The sequence below is a fragment of the Trichechus manatus genome, unplaced genomic scaffold, assembly GCF_000243295.1.
Source record: "Trichechus manatus latirostris isolate Lorelei unplaced genomic scaffold, TriManLat1.0 scaffold00035, whole genome shotgun sequence".
NCBI classification, from domain to species: domain Eukaryota; kingdom Metazoa; phylum Chordata; class Mammalia; order Sirenia; family Trichechidae; genus Trichechus; species Trichechus manatus.
Window position 1 is genome coordinate 18,220,839 of NW_004443971.1, and position 18,059 is coordinate 18,238,897.

At 37.8% G+C, this 18,059-nt stretch overlaps 1 protein-coding gene across 10 annotated transcripts in view; it reads right to left on the reverse strand.

The window, feature by feature from the left end:
- The window catches only part of PTPRC (protein tyrosine phosphatase receptor type C), a 130,848-nt gene that overhangs the window by 33,055 nt on the left and 79,734 nt on the right, over positions 1 to 18,059 (reverse strand). For all 10 annotated transcript variants that reach the window (XM_023730353.1, XM_023730351.1, XM_023730360.1 and 7 more), the window contains 3 exons: positions 11,074 to 11,196; positions 4,679 to 4,837; positions 1,474 to 1,679 (listed from right to left, as the gene is read on the reverse strand). In XM_023730353.1, the coding sequence (XP_023586121.1) occupies positions 1,474 to 1,679; positions 4,679 to 4,837; positions 11,074 to 11,196 (488 nt within the window). The remainder of the gene's footprint in view (positions 1 to 1,473; positions 1,680 to 4,678; positions 4,838 to 11,073; positions 11,197 to 18,059) is intronic.

Here is an 18,059-nt window from a genome sequence, read left to right on the forward strand (position 1 = left end):
AAAGATACCATATTTCACCTAAAACCAAAGCAAATTCTTGCCATTGAGTTGATTCCAACTCATGTTGGCAAATCTCTCAAGAACTAGCCATTTTATAGACTGCTATGAGAAGGGTAATTTGCTTACCTTACAGAAAAAAATATTAATATGAATCTAAAAATCTTAAAACACGTGAATTCCTTTGACCCAACAATTTCATTTCCAGGAATTTATCAAATGGAAATGATTAAAAATGTGCAAACTTATAAGTATGTCTAATGAATGTTGTTTATAACAGAAACCAACATAGGTATAGTTAAGTAAAATGTGGTGCAGTCATATGACAGAATCCTATGCAAACCTGAAAAATTAAGTGTTGTTGTTAGGTGCCGTTGAGTCAGTTCCAACTCATAGCAACCCTATGTACAACAGAACGAAACACTACCAGGCCCTACACCATCCTCACAATTCTTACTATGTTTGAGCCCATTATTGCAGCCACTGTGCTAATCCTTCTCGTCTAGAGTCTTCCTCTTTTCCACTGACCCTCTACTTTACCGAGCATGATGCCCTTCTCCAGGGGCTGGCCCCTCCTGATAACATGTCCAAAGTACATGAGACGAAGTCTCTCCATCCTCACTTCTAAGGGGCATTCTGGCTGCACTTCTTCCAGGACAGATTTGTTTGTTCTCCTGGTAGCCCACGGTATGTGTATACTCAATATTCTTCACCAACACCATAATTCAAATGCAATAATTCTTCTTTGGTCTTTCTTACTCATTGTCCAACTTTCAACTTTATTCATTTGAGACAATTGAAAATACCATGGCTTGGGTCAGGCACACCTTAGTCCTCAAAGTAACATCTTTGCTTTTTAACACTTTAAAGAGTAACACTTTAAAAATTAAGTAGTAACAGAATATTTAACATGGAAAGATGTTCATGATATAGTGACATCTGAAAAATACAGTTGAGTATTCAGAATGTTGATATTATATTTGATAGATATGAATATGTTAATGTGAATTACATTATGGAATTATATAACAAATATGATCAATAGACAGTGAAATTATGGGTATTTTAAAAATCTCTGTGTAGTGTTTTTTCTAACCTCAAAGTACCTCTAAAGATTTTGTAATTGAAAAATTCATGTCATTAAGGATGAAAAACAAAAGTAAAGAAAATATTTGGCACAGTGATAATCTGTTGTGCATAAAGTGTTGTGCTCCTTACCACATGAACAATAATATACCTATAATAAAATCATATTGAAATTCTAATATATTCCAATAAAAATTTTTCTTTAAACCACTGATTTTAGTAGGGATGAAAAGTTTGGAGTCCAAACTTTTAAGACTTTTGAAGCATGATTACAGTAGGTATCAGAGGTTTTCAAGGTTGTCTGAGCACTGTTCTGAACATTGTATTATAAAAATATAATTATTATAATGCATGTCAGTATTATAGTGGTTATAGAAAACATAATCTTACCTCTAACGTGTATTCTGTTAAATACTGGAGATCTGTCTTGAAGAAATCGCACTCCCTGTTTACTTCTCTTTTTTCTTCACCTCCACCTTTTATTGTCAAATTGTAACCTTTATGGGGGCCATTAGGGTTATCAGGTTCCTTACAGTTCACTTTTATACTATTATCTGATTCCCGGGTAACAACTAGGTTCTTGACCTCATCTGGCCCTATCATAATGAAGAAAAATTTGTTATTTTATTCATTTACAAAATGCTTATTTAAATTACTCAACAATTTGAGTATAGTATAAAGTACTTTAAGTGTTACGGGGTCATGGATGATGAAGTTACGGTAGTGCATAAATAAAGCTATAAGAACATTTGAAACTAAATAGCCTAGTCATTCAGTACGTATTGACATACAGATTGTAGTTGAAGTAATAAGAGTTTAGGCAAACTTCCAAGGGGAATGTGTAAATTAGAAAAGAGACAAAAAGAGGGCAGAAAGGAACAGAATGGAAGAGAAAGGAAGGGAACAGAAAGAAAAGGGAAAAGAAGCAAAGGAAAGGAAAGGAGGGGAGGAAAGAGAAGGGAAAGGGGGAGAGGGGAGGGGAGGGGAGGGAAGGGCAGGAAAGGGAAGGGGAGGGGAGGGAAGGGGGGGGAGGGAAGGGAAGGAAGGGTAGGGAAGGGAAGGGAAGGGAAGGGGAGGGAAGGGAAAGGGAGGGAAGGGATGATTGCTGGGAAACCTCTAAGGGTGGATAAAGAGACCATAAAGGAGACTGAGAAGCCACAAACAGATAGGTAGAAGAGAGTGTATAAGTGAAACCCTGAGGGGAGTGAGTTATCTGAGGAGTTACTTGCACTATGAATGTTGCAGAGAGGTCTTGTAAACTGAGCACTAAGAAGGATTTGTTGAGTTTAGCAATTAATAGGTCATTGATTGTCCTGGTGAGGGCAGTCTTTAGTGGCTGATAGACTGAATTGCAATTTGTTCATAGCGAAAATGAGGTCAAGGTTAGAGACCAGGAGGGTAGACTAGAAGTTTGACTGAAGTGGTAACCAAAAAACCAGTTGCCATTGAGTCCATTTTGACACTTAGTGATCCCATGTGTGTCAAAGTAGAACTGTGCTCCATAAAGTTTTCAAGGGCTGATTTTTTAGAAATAGATCCCCAGGCCTTTCTTCTGAGGTACCTCTGGGTAAACTCAAACCTTCAACCTTTCAGTTAGCAGCTAAGCATGTTAAACCATTTGTACCATCCACCAGCTCTTAAGTAGGAGGCATATTGTAACAGGAAGGAGATTTAAAAAAAAAAAAAAAAACTACCTATGTCTCTCTACAAGATGTAGTGCTGCCTTTCTTCTACTTACTCTTTAGCACACAATCATCAAGTACCTACTGTGTGCCAGGCACTGTGCTACGGTCTGAATATACAGTGGTAGCTACCCTTAACCTCATGGAGTTTACAATCTAATGGGGGTGACGTATATTAAGAAACTGAATCATAAATATATAATCCCAAAGAAATGGGGTCTTTGAAAGAGAAATATTAGAGAATGGAAAGATATTTCAGAGGATGAGACCTTGAAATAATACCTAAGATCCTTCTGACACTTCTAGAACATGCCAAATTCCTCTCCTGCCAGTGACCCTTTACATTTGCCCTTCCAAATGCCTGCAAGATTCTCCTCCTGACTTTTCACACAGCTCCATGTTAATTTCAAAATCCATCATTAAAAATACTCTCAGCAAAATTTAAAAGTAAGCACTTGGTTGAATCAGAAAGTCTGTGGAGACGATATTGCAGCTTATTTTTCTTTATCTGTTTTCACATCCAATATAGATTTTATCATTATTTCTAACTTCCCTTAGGATTTCTCCTTACCCTCTTTGAAATCACAGGTTGTAAGAGTTAAATGCAGCCTACCATATAATCTAGCCCTCCATTCCTGAAGCCGACTTGTCTCTACTTACATTACCCTGGTAGGCACCTGGCTGAATTCTTCAGGAGCAGAAACACATTATCTTGGCTTTCCGTGCTAACACAGAAATCCAGGAAAATAACAAAGGTATAGAGCTCTGGAACCTGGACTTCTTAAACCAAAACCTAGATGACATTAAGGATTTTTATGTCCATCCCTGAATAGGACAAGTTTTCTAAGTGAGCCTGGTGAGCCTCAGAGTCTCTGGTGCTATAGATGCCACCTTACCAATTACAAGTTGCTGTGGAATCAGCTCTGACTCCTGGTAACACCATGTGTGAGAGAAGAATTGCACTCCATAGAGTTTTCAGTGGCTGATGTTTTGTAAGCAGATTGCTAGGCTTTTCTTCCAAGGCGCCTCTGACTGGACTCAAACCTCCAACAATGAGCTCTTTAACTGTTTGTACTACCCAGGGACTCCAGATGTCACCTCAGACAATGGCATATCTTCTTCCCTGTCCTTACTGAGTCTCAGAGCCACCTCAGAGGCACATTTAACTTTGGGCCTAGAAACTAGGGATGGGCCTCTGGTTGGTGTAAATGGTTTGTGCTTGACTACTAGCCAAAAGCTTGGTGGTTCAAACCCATCCAATGGCACCACAGAAGAAAGGCCTATAAAGATGTGCTTCCATAAATATTACAGCCAAGAAAACCATATGGAGCTCAGTTCTACTCTGTAACGTGCGGAGTCACCATGAGTTGGAATTGAGGAAGACATGATATAGGTGGCAAGAACCAAATGCTGTTTAAAGGAGACCTCAAATGGAAAATGTGACATAAAATAAAATAGTAAATAGTTCAAAAGAATAGAGAAGAAAATGCTAACAATATGTTTCATGAGGTGTTTCATCAGGTGAGCAGAGACTAGTAATACTTATAAGAGATTAATAGGTGTCTGCTTGTAGTTAATATTTCTAGATAGTAAAGAAAACAACAGACAATATATTTTTGTCTAGGTTGATTAAGTTCTCAATTGCCTGAAAGCCTACAAATTGTACCAGTTCATACGCCCTCATGCTTTATTCTTACAATTGTATGACCGCATCTGGAGAATACCAAAAACCCAAGAGAGCTAACAATTTTAAATTATTTTATTTCAAATTAATATAAACCTTAGATATTAACAAATGCCCCAGGTCAGTGTATTTCCCAAGTAAAGCATAAACATAGATATACTGTAGGCTAAAAAGTTTATACTTTCCTCTTTGCCATTCGTAGAAAGAAGTATTGAAGCATATAACTTACGTGTTATTTTTGTTGGAAACATACATGACTCAGCACTTCCATTACGTTGTACTTTTCCAGTGGTGTAGGCATGTACTGATATAGAATAGTTTGTATAAGGTTTCAACTGTTTCAAAGTATATTTGGTTTCATTTGGTCCCAGACACTTGCAGTTACTTTCTAAGGGGGGGGGGGAGGAAAAATTTAAGTAAATCAGTAAAAGTCAGGATTCTTACATATTTAGTTTTGTCTTGACATGACATCATTCCAATCAGACACCACATTAATGAGTGACTGAGAAATAAGTACATTCCTGATGCTCAGAAGTGCATGCAACTATCAACAAAAGTCTTGAACTAGTGCAGTTATTATAAATAAATGCAAATGCTCAAAATTATGTTTTCATGTCTTTAATTTGGTACATAAAATATTTAATAAACTCCAGACACATTTTTTGAGGATAGTCTCTTTTCTTTCTGAGAAAACACAGCCCCTAGTGGATATTATGAAATTCTTGAGTTGCAACATTTCAGGATGATTATTTTTTAGAGCACGTTTTTCTGATCCTTAGCCTCCAAATTTTGATCATCAATATTAGCTACTGCTGTCGGCTTTAGATGCAGAATCCATACGATTACCTGACTACGTCTACTCTATCATACTAATTTAAGCACATCAGTAATTTATGGGGGCTGCAAGAATGAGGGAAAGCTTCATGCTGGCAGTGGAATCCATGTTGTTCATCGAATGAATGAAGAGTGAGGTTGAATAGGTGTAAGGAGTAAAAGACAACATTACATATGAATGAAGGAACATTTTGATTTGGGGGGACAAGCCTGACTGGGAGAGCAGATTCTAGTTGAGAAAGCATACGAGAGGTAGGACCATGTTTATATGGGTTTTCACTTTCAGGAAGAAGAGTTAAAAGTTGAAAAATAACTAGTTATTGACTATTTTTGAGTAGGCAAGTGGCATCAGAAACGATGTGTTAAAAGAAGATTAGAGTGGCAGCACATTGATGCATAGCTGTTACAGGAATGATAATAATAATACAAATAATGATTTAAAAAAAAAAGATTTCCTCACTATACGTGCCACGTACTGTTTTACATGGTGTACATGAATTAATTATTTTAACCATCATCACAACCCTATAAAAAAACAATTTCTACTCATAGCAACCCTATAGGACAGCACAGAACTGCTCTATAGGGTTTCCAAAGAGCAGCTGGTGGATTCGAACTGCCAGTCTTTTGGTTAGCAGTCGTAGCATGCCAGAGCTCTTAACCACTGTGCCACCAGGGCTCCACAGTATCATCTGATTTTACAGATTAAAAAAAAAAAAAAAACAGTCACAGAAAGAGTAAACAATCTGTACAAGATTCCACCATAAAGAAAGAAGGAAGGCAGGTAGAAACCCATTAAGGCTCCAGAATCCATGCTGTAGCCTGGGAGAGGGGACAAGGCCTGCACTGGGGCCAGTCATAACCTCATTATCTTAGTCTTGGAGCTCTCACTTCTCTGGTCCGGCTGGATGAGCCTACGGACTTGCAGGAGCAGGGTAGGAAAGATCTAACACTTGCTAATTTCTTATTTCGATTATCCGTTAAATGGCGACTATAGTAATATCTCTACCTCACCATGGGATTCTGAGCAGTGAGATAAATCGCCCTGCCCATCCCTAGTGAGAATATTCTTCCAGGGCAGGAAAGGTGTGAGCTCAACAGAGGATCAGGCGTACCCTCTGACTCATGGCATCTGCCAGCTTCTTGTATGGATGGGGACTAGCTTGTAGGAAGATGCTCATCTTCTTAGTAGGACTCAATCAAAGTGTCAGGATGCCATTCTCAAGATCAATCTGGCTTCATTTCAGTGACCTAATTCTGTATAATTTTATAAGTAATCTCACAGAAGTTTTGTATTAAAATAAAAACATGGTACTAGCTTCATTTAAATAGTTGTATGAAGTTTTTATCTTAGCCAATTTGACTCAAAGTCAACTTGTTGATTTTATTTTTGTAGGTATTGTTGTTTGGGAGATTTTTTTTTTTAAAAAACTAATAATTAATGGAAGTGTGCAGTGCTTAGAAACGTGGTTTGGAATGTTCTTTTCCAATTGATAAAGGTTTCTAGCTTTGGTTGAAAGGAGAAAATACTTTAAACGAACACTCCTGCCTCCTCTATAGCTATGAACACTTGTTCTCAGTACTCTGGCTTCAGAAGTGCAGGTTGTATGGGCCAAGCTGAGTTCTTATTTGACCAAATGCTTGAAATATTTTCCCCTTTAGGGCAACAAGGACGTTGAGTCTTCAAGCCAGGTGTGTTGCTCTGGAACAGGCTGGAAAGACACCAGCTTTCCCACTTGTCTCCATTTTGTGTTCTAGAAAGTACCTCAGAAAATTCTTAATAATCTCCTAACTTGGACCACTCTAAAGCATCTTGAACACTATTTCAAATAGTGTAAACCTGTTGATCACCAAGGATTTTGCAATGCCTTAAAAAAAAAAAAAAAAGGTAGCTTTTCTCTAAGAAAGACATTACTCAAAATAATTTCCAGCTTCATCATTGTAATCTTCAAGGGTGCATATTGATTTTAATAACTTTTGAAAAATAGTTTTTTGATGCAACAAAAAGTAGAAGCTCTCTCTCCCAATTATTAAGGACCTTTCAGTGTCAATTGACGTCACTAAGTAAATGACACAGTAGTGCAGTTCTCTCAGGTATCCTGTGCTAGAACATGGACAACTCACTCAATAGCAGAAAAAGCACAATTCAAACTGTTGAACTTGAATATTTATTTATCTTAACTTTTGTGAGCCTCGGTTTCATCATATGAGCTATGGAAATATTTACGGACATCTCCAAATTATTGTTAAAAAGTTTTAGAAAATATTTAAGTAAAGCATTATAAAAACATCTGATACATAAAACAAGACCAGAACAAACCCATTGCCATTGAGTTGATTCCAACTCACTGGCCCTATAGGACAGAGTAGACCTGCTCCGTAGGGTTTCCAAGAAGCAGCTGGTGGATTCGAACTGCCCACCTTTTGGTTAGCAGGCATAACTCGTAACCACTGCACCACCAGGGCTCCAAGGAATCTAAAAAATGTTAGTTATGTTTTTCCTTCACTTTTGAACATAATTCCTAGCTCACAGACAATGAAATAATTTAGAATATCTGATAAAAAGAAACATAAACTGCACTAATAGTTTGTAGATTTTGTTTCTGTGGATTTTTAATTGTGATTTTATTTGAAATAATGAGAGTAGTTAAAATAATTACTTTAACAATTCTATAATGCCATCAACCCTCTTTGACTTAGATAAAAGTCATTACAGCACATGTTTGGGATGCATGAAGGAAAAAAAGCAGAGAACACTTCTGATACAGCAGTTGATTTTGCTGCTGTAAATGAGGATGCATATGATTTTGTACTGGGATTCCAAAGAGCCCTTTAAGCAGAGTTAGTACTGCTCCAGGGTGTAAGTTGGATGCAGTTACCCATCAATAGTGTTTGGAGAAAAGGACATGGACGTGAACAGCTTGACATTGTCCAACATCCTCAAGGCCACCACAACCATCACCACCCTCAAGTGTTATATTTGGATAGTGATAAAGTGGGTAACATACAATAAAAAGGAGCTATACTAGCTGCAAGGAGCCCTGGCAGTGCAGTGGTTAAAGCACTCAGCTGCTAACCGAAAGATTGGCGGGTGGAACCCATCAGCCACTCCACAGGAGAAAGATGTGACAATCTGCTTCCGTAAAGATTACAGCCTTGGAAATCCTATGAGGCAGTACTACTCTGTCCTTCAGGGTTGCTGTGAGTCAGAATCTACTTGATAGCAACAGGTTATGCTAGCTGCAGGAGCCCTGGTTGCACGGTGGTTACAGTGCTCAGCTGCTAACCAAAAGGTCAATGGTTCTAACCCACCAGCCGCTCCACAGGAGAAAATTGTGGCAGTCTGCTTCCAAAGGGATTACAGCCTTGGAAACCCTATGGAGTAGTGCTACTCTGTCTTATACGGTCACTATGAGTCTGAATCGACCCAAAGGCAATGAGTTTGATTTTGGTTTTATACTAGCTGGAAACCCTGGTGGCACAGTGCGTAAGAGCTATGGCTGCTAACCAAAAGGTCGGCACTTTGAATCCACCAGGCGCTCTTTGGAAACCGTATGAGGCAGTTCTATTCTATCCTATAGAGTCGCTATGAGTTGGAATCAACTGGATGGCAATGGGTCTGGTTTTGTTTTTTTTTTATGAATCTGAATTGACCTGAAGGCAACGGGTTTGGTTTTGGTTGTATACTAGTTGAGAAACAAAACAAAAAAACTTCTCAGGACTATGACAATTATATTACTCATTATATTCTTCTTACCCTAATGTACAAATACAGGTTTTTTAAAACCGCACTGAATAGAAAAGCAAAAAAAAAAAATCTAGATAAACAAAAAAAAAACCTTGCGGCACAGTGGTTAAGTGCTTGGCTGCTAATCGAAAGGTCAGTGGTTCAAATCTACCAGCCACTTCGCAGGATAAAGATGTGGCAATCTGCTTCCGTAAAGATTACAGCCTAGGAAACCCTATGGGGCAGTTCTGGTCTGTCCTATAGTATCTCTATGAGTCGGAATCGACTCAGCGGCATTGGGTTTGGTTTGGGTTTTTGGTTAGTTTTCACCGTATCCTCTGGCATACGAAATACGCTGTACTGGAGAGAGTATACAAAGTGAGAAATACAACAAGAGATTGGGAGTTGAAGAGTGAGAGATGGAGAGAAAAGAAAACCGAAACAACGTGGTATCACAGAAGGCAAGCTATAAGAATTGGTAAAAGAAACGTCCAATGAGGCAAGAGCATCTAATTGCCTTGCTGCTTTATCTTTCTGTAATTTCCATTTTTCCTTTCTCTTAGACATAACTTTGGAAATTACCATAACTTCAGATATATTTCAAGGATCTCCTTCATAGCTTTTAAGTCCTTCTATACCAATTGGGGAACTGCGTGTGTATTAAAGTTATACTAGTTTGATTATTAAGATTCAAACAATTAGCAAAATCAGTATGTTACCAGAAATACTGCATAGCTGACAATAGCACGTTGAAGACAAATGGTTTTTCACTTTTTAAAGATTTTGAAATTTGTCTGTTTTTTTCTCACCAAACACTAAAATGAAATTTTCTGAGATGGCCCGCTCAGTTCTGCCTTAACTGATGGCTAAAGGAGTAGTGGAAAGGGCGGTGGTGGTTCGGTGGTAGAATTCTGGTGGTTTGTGATTAAGAACTCTGCTGCTAACCAAAAGGTTGGCAGTTCAGATCCACCAGTTGCTCCTTGGAAGCCCTATGGGGCAGTTCTGTTCTGTCCTATAGGGTCCCTATGAGTCGGAATCAACTCGACAGCAACGGGTATGCCAAAGACCCTGGTTCGATCCCTGACCAGTGCACATCAAGCACAGACACCACTTATCTGTCAGCGGAGGCTTGCCTGTTGCTATTTGCTGATCAGATATCAGGGGAGCTTCCAGACTAAGATGGACTAGGAAGAAAGGCCTGACAATATACCTCCTTAAATCAGCCAGTGAAAATCCTATGGATCATAACAGTCTGATTATGGGGATGGTGCAGGACCAGGCAGCATTTTGTTCTGTTGAGAATGGGGTCCCCATGAGTCAGGAGCCAACTGGACGGTAGCTAACAATAACAACAAAGGATTAATGCGAGTACTATCCTGAGAGATGTATACCAGGTGTTGAGTCTGCTCTGAAATGGTCCATTGATACCCCCTACTTTCTACAGACATTTTAAATACTTTAAGATGTCCAGGAGATGTTTAGTCTCTTAAACAGCTTATCATCTGGGAGATTTTATGATTGAACTAGTCATAGTATTTCTTTCTCCCACTCCATTTATTTCTGCAGATGTTTAATTCTAAACTAGAACTAAGTTCTGGTACTCTATGTGCCATCAAACTGGCCTCAGTGGCTAAATGGGTTCACGTTCTTTTTTATTCACCCAATATTTAGTGTGTATTAACTGGAGCAATCTTTGAAAGCTGTTTTCTTTTGGATTGGGAGCCTGAATAATTAGTTCAAAGTGGTGCAAAGCACTTGCATAATACTTGGTAAACAGTATGAGGATTATCTTTCAGGGATTTTGTTTCTCCAAAGTTTGGTGTGCAAGGATTGGGACTAAAACAGAACAAGACAAACAGGTAGATATTGTGGGTGTTCTGGGCGTTAGCCATTTCAGGGGCTGAGAACGCTTAGTAAGTGGAAGCAATTCTAAAACCAAAGCATACAGAACTCCCATCACACCAGGCGTGTAGAGGCCTTTGCTCAATGACTCAGTCCACATTTCTACACTCTCAAATTCCCTATTTCCCTTTCCAGATATGAAATTAAATTATATATATTACCTGAATTATTCTTATAACAAAAAGTAAAATTATGAAAAACAGTTTGAGGGGGTTTCCAGGTAATTTCTTCTTCAGTTACGTTTGCTTCCTTTGGACAAGAAAGATTCATAGGTTTTCCTGGAGCTGTTTAAAAACATCAGAATATAGAATGTGAAAAAACATGACAGGAAGAGAACATTCTTTTAGAAGTATGCATTGTTAATAGTCAGGTTTTGATTAAGCATTAATTAATAATTAAATTAAAAGGAAGACCTCTGAGCTTACTGAGTTTGCTTTAGAAGCCCTTTGAGCAGAGTAAATGTCACTCTAGACTGGCAATATGTAACCGAAGGGGTCCACAGACTTAAAGATATCTGAGAATTCCCCCTTTTTTTTTTTTAAATAAATTATTGCCCAGATATCCTAGATTTCTGGATTTTGCTATGCTGAAAATCTGGCATTTGTAGCACTGATAAGTATAGCAGTCATTAATTGGAGTAGCACTTTCAATGGAGCCAGTAACTAGTCATCAGAACCTCAGATGAAGACTGTAAGAAATATAAATATATGCATCCATGTAACTACCACCACAATCAAGATACAGAACATTTCTATTATCCCAAATGTTTGGCTTTGCCACTTCCCAGCCAACTCATCCCTCAAGTCCAACCCCACACAGCCTCAGATCTGCTTTCTGTTACTATAAACTTCTCTTTTCATTCATTTCACGTGAACTCAATTAAACAGTAAGCACTTTTTTTATGTCTAGTATATTATACTTAGGATAATGTTTTAGACATTCATTCATGTCGTTGCGTGCTCATTTTTATTTCTGAGTAGTAGTCCACTGTAAGAATTTACCACATTTTATCTATTCATCTATCATTGGATGGACATTTAAGTTGTTCCCAAGATTTTTACTACCATGAATAAATCTGCTATAAACACGTGTAGAAGTTTTTGTAGGGACATGTTCATTTCTCTTTGGTAAATACCTGAAGTGAAATTGCTAGACCATTGCTTCACAGCCTCAAAAATAGTGTTGTCAGTCTTTTTAATTTTAGCCATCTCAGTAGGTGTATAATGTCGTCATCATCTCATTGTGCTTCTAATTTGCATTTCCTAGATGACTCATGATGTTGAGCATCATTCCATGTGCTTATTGGGCCATTTGCGTACCTTCTGTTGTGAAGTATATGCTCAAAATGGTTTGCTTGGTGTTAAGTGCGTTGTTTGATTACTTATTATGTAGTTGCAAGGGGTCTCTGTTTATTCTGGAAAAACTTCCTTTGTTGGAAAATTAATTTTGGATATTTTCTCACAATTTATGACTTGCGTTTTTATTTCCTTCATTGACTATTCGAAGAGGAGATATTTTTAACTTTGATTAAGTATAATTTATCAAATATTTTCTTTTATGATTCTTGCTTTGTATGTCCTAAGACATCTTTGCCAATATTAAAGTCAAAAAAATGTTTTCTCCTATGACTTCATCTAGAAATGTTATAGTTTTAGCTATAACATTTAGCATTTGCAATCCATTTCAAGTTAATTTTTGTGTTCCATGTGAGGTGAGAGTTGATGTTCATTTTCTTCTTTAGGGATAACCAGGACCATTTGTTTAAATAACTATCCTTTTCACCACTAAATTACCTTTGCACTTTATAACAAATAAATATAAATACATGTATTTTCCTGGGACTTCTATTTTGCTGCATTAACTTATAAAGACTGAAACAATTTCAGTATTTAACATTCAAAATATATTAAATTCGTCTACTTATGCCAAGGGCATAGTTTTTATATAGTTTTATTTGCTCTTCTTGTGGTTTTGTATTGCTTTGGAAGGTTATGGGGAGGTATATATTTAGGCAGTCTCTTACTACTCAACTATTCCTTCCATATTAACTTTAGAATCACTTTAGTAGGATCTGTCAAAAATACTGTTATGTTAGAATTGATAAATGAGTTCAGCAATCTTGCCTCCATTCTCCCAAACGGTATTGTTTTCCAACTGTTATTATTATCTTGCTATTTCTGTTGTGAGCATTTTGTCTAGGGATGGGGGTTTGGGAGGAAATGGGAAGTGACTGCTAAGAGACACAGGGTTTCTTTTCAGTAGTATTAATAGTAATAGTACTTATAATAGTAAAAGTAAATAATGTAACAGAATTATTATATAATGGTAAAAGTAACTATAGTATTAATATAGTATAAGCATAAATATAAAATATAGTATTAAAATAAAGTGTAATTATAATAGTAATAATAATGACAATTTTCCCATCAGTACTTTGATTGATTTACCTGTAAATCTAACTTCTTTGCCCACTTTTATTTCTTGCATTCCAGTACTGTTTTCCAGATTAATTTATTGGCTTAAGAAAAAGTGTTTAATCATTCCTACATTAACAATGATCTGTGAGAGGTGAACTTTTGAGTCTTCATATGTCTGGAAGTGTTTTCATTTCATTTGTGTGCTTGATTTTTAGCTTTGCTGTTCATTTTGCAATCTATGGACACATTTATTTCCACTCCAGAGACTGAAGGCATATCAGTGTCTTCTGTCATTGTGATGGTCGCACAACATGATTGATATAATTGACCTCATTGAATTGTATACATGAAAATAGTTGAACTGGCAAATGTGGTGTTATCTATATTTTTGCAATAATAATACAAAGAAAAAGAAAATCTGATATAGCCTAATATTCATTATTTTGTACATAATCTAACTTTCGTTCTATGTTACCTTAAAAGATTTTCTTGTTATCCTTAAAATTCTGAAGTGTTGTTGTTGTTAGTTGCCATTGAGTTGGTTCCGACTCATGGTGACCTATGTGTACCCGAACAGAACACCTGATCCTGTACCATCTTTATGATTGTCGGTATGTTTGAGTCCATTGTTTCAAATTTGGTCTCAATCCATCTCAGTGAAGATTGCCCTCATTTTCACTAACCTTGTACTTTACCAACCATGATGTCTTTTTCCAGCAATTGCTCTTTCCTGATGTGCCTTATCAGGTTATTTGGTTTTTTCTTCATTTTTGTTTTGTTTGTTGTGGTAGGCAGACTTCTAAAAATAGGCCCCAAAATTCCACACCCTAGCCCTGGAAACTGTGAATATGATAAGATATCACTCCCCTGATTGTGTTATGTCACATGGTACAATTGAACTTAAGATAAGGAGATTATCCAGGTGAGCCTAACCTAAACACATGAGACCCCTTAAAAATCAGGGTTTTTTTCTGGCTGGTGACAAAAGAGGTGAAGCTTAAGAAGGGCACAGTGTGCCATTGCTAGCTTGCAGATGGAAGGGGTCCACACAGAAAGAATTGTGGCCTTTAGGAATAGAGAGTGGTCCCTGACTGATAGCCAGCAAGAAAAGAGGGACCTAAGACCTACAGCCAATAACAGGATTGAGCTCCAGATGAGAACCTCAGCCCCGACTGTCACCTTGATTTCAGCCTGGTGACACCCCTAGCAGAGAATCCAGGCACACTGTGCCAGAATTCTGACCTACAGAACAGTGAGCTAATAAGGAGGTGTTGTTTTTGAGTTGCTAAGTTTGTGGCAATTTGTTATGCAGCAATCAAAAACTAATAGTCTGTTTGATTTGTTTGATTTTGTTGAGATCTCTATAGGATTCTCTTAGTCAAAGGAGTCATGTATGTGTTCATCCCTGGGGCATTTTTAGCTAATATATTTTTGTTTCCATTCCTGTTCCATCACATATGCATTCCTTGTTTGTGGACTGCTTATTAGATCTATGTTGAGAGTTTGAATCTTGACAACTCCCAACATTTTCTTCAGATTCTCTTAATTTTACTTTGTTCAGTTTAGGGAAGAGCCCTAGTGGCGCAGTGGCTAAGCGCTTGGCTACTAACCAAGAGGTCAGTGTTTCAAACTCACTAGCCACTCCATGGGGCAGTCTGCTTCCAGAAAGATTATAGCCTTGGGAGAAGGCTCAGGGCGGAGCCAAGATGGCAGACTAGTCAGATGCACTAAGCCATTCTGATGCAACAAAGACCCCAAAAAAACAAGTAAAACAGATGCAGACGTCAATCCTAGAACCTGAACCTTAAATGAAGGGATAAAGTATTAGATAGGAAGCCACTGAGAAGAAGAAACTGATAGAAAATGGTAAAGGAGTAGAGATATGGAGTGGAGGTTTCCAGCCAAATAGCATGACTCAGCATGGCCATCTTGGAATAAAGCCAACGACCCTACATGCAGAAAGGCACCTCCTTGGAATTCTTAATAGGAGATAGAGATAAGGTACAGACACCCAGGACTAAGTAAGACCATGTTTGCTGGTCAAGGAGGAGCCCAGACTTACTGGTAACCACAAGAGTACACTCTTACAATCCCCATCCCTCTGGTGAACAGCAGCAAAAACTACCCCATCTAGGCAGCCCCAATTGCTGGGAACCACAGTAAAACCCAGCCTACTGCCCTTCTCCATCTAGCCTCCTCTGCCGCTGTTTTCGCACACCCTCTTGCCTTTCTCCTAGCCTGGCCGGCTGGACACCAGATCCCTCTCCACTGGCTCAGCCCCCACCTCAGAGCACTCCACGGTCCCGAAGAGAACCAGCCCAGATCCCAGACCCCTCCCTGCCAGCTCAGCCCCAAGGGTAACTGGCCTGCCCCACAGCAGGCCCCACTACAGTCCTCAGCCATGGCCCAATTCACACCGAAGAGAAATGTCCCATCTCTGCAACTTCTCCCCTGCTGGACCTGCCCTGCTGCACCATAGCTGAGTGACTGCCTTTGCCCATTTGGCCAAAGTAATGAGGACTGTTATGCCCATACAGGAGCAAGCAAAAAGCACATCCAGCCTACCTTCCCAGACTTAACCAAACAAAACAAAAAAGCAGGATGAAACAAACAAACCTACAATCAATAAAGGAAGAAAATAATACCTGAATATCTCGGAGACAGCAGACAATATCAAAACATATAAAAAACAGGACAATATGGCTCCAGTAAGTTACCAAAATAAACAACCAGATGACCTTCTGGCAGAAAAAAAAGCACAGGGACTACCTAATAGCAAATTCAAAAGTCTAATATTCAGAGCTCTCCAAGAGATTAGAAAGGAGATCAAGGAAAACACAGAAAAAAGCATGGAAAACACAAACAAAACCAACCAAAATATAACAAAAATCAAGGAAAACACAGACAAAGCAATAGAAGAATTCAGGAAAATAATACAAGAATAAAATTTAAAAAAACCCAAATGATTAGAAATCATACAAAAACAACAATTAGAAATTCAAAAGACAACAAAATTTAAGAAACAGACAATGCAATAGAATGTTTTAGGAGCAAATTTGAAATAATGGAAGACAGGATCAGCAAAGTCGAAGATAAATCCATGGATGCCACTTTGAGGAAAAATCAGAGAAAAGAATGAAAAAAAAAATGAAGAAAACCCAAGAACTATCAGGGATACAATCAAGAGCAAAAATTTGTGTGTGATCAGAGTTCCAGAACAGGAGGAGGAAATGGAAAACACAGAGAGGATCATTGAATATTTGCTGACAGAAAACTTCCCTAATATTATGAAAGATGAAAAGTTGACCATCCAAAAAGCTCAAAAAACCTCGTATAGGATACACCCCAAAGGGAAGTCACCAAGACATATCATCATCACACTTGCTAAAACCAAAGACAAAGAAAGAATCCTGAGAGCAGCTTGAGAAAAATGAAAGTCACATACAAAGGGAAAACAATAAGACTAAGTCCTGATTACATGGCAGAAACCATGCCGGCAAGAAGGCAATGGGATAACATATATAACACCTTGAAAGAAAAAAACTGCCAACCAAGAACAATATATCCTGCAAAACTCTCTCTCAAATATCATGGTGAAATTAGGACATTTCCAGATAAACAGAAATTAAGGGAATATGTAAAAACCAAACCAAACCTACAAGAATTATTAAAAGGAGTCCTTCAGTTAGAGAACCAACAACATCAGAGAACAGCCTGAATGTAGGACACAGGCCAGTATCAGCCAGCTACTGACCTAGGTAATGAATTCTCAAGGATAAAACAAAACTAAAAGATATAAAAAGGGAACTAAACACATCAATCTGTAAATGCCAACAACATCAAAACAATAAAAAAGCGATGCTCGACATAGGCACAGAACTTTCCAGTGGAGAGGAAATCAAGGTGATATCAAGTAATAAAAGATTAGTTCAAACTTAGGAAGATTTCAGGGAAACCACAAAGAAAGTTAACAAACCTATTCAATATAAAGAAGAAAAACATAAAGTCTCAATAAAAACAAAATGTTTACAATAATGAAAGAAATGAAAAGAAATTCCACGAACAAAAGCATCTCAGCACAGGAGAGTAAGAAGAACACAGAAAACCTCAGCCCCACAAAAAAAAGCACTACAAAATGACAGCAATAAACTTACACCTACAGATAATCACACTGAATGTAAATAGCTTAAATGCACCCATAAAGAGACAGAGAGTGACAGAATGGATAAAAAAAAAAATGACCCATCAATATGTAGTCTGTAAGAGACACACCTTAGACACAAAGATATAAAGATCAACAAAACTGACAAACCATTGGCCAAATTGACAAAAGAAAAACAGAAGAGGAAGCAAATAACCCAAATAAGAAATGAGATGGGTGATATCACAACAGAATCAACTGAAACAAAAAGGATCAGAACAGACTACCATGAAAAACTGTACTCCAATAAATATGAAAACCTAGAGGAAATAGACACATTTCTAGAAGCACACTACCTACCTCAACTAACACAAACTGAAGTAAAAAATCTGAATAGACCCATAACAAGAGAAGAGATTGAAAAGTTAGTAAAAAAAACTCCCAACAACAACAACAAAAAATCCTGGCCCAGATGGCGTCACTGGAGAATTCTACCAAACGTTCTGAAAAGAGCCCACTCCAGTACTACTCAAACTATTTCAGAACATAGAAAAGGAAGGGATACTTCCAAATTCATTCTATGAAGCCA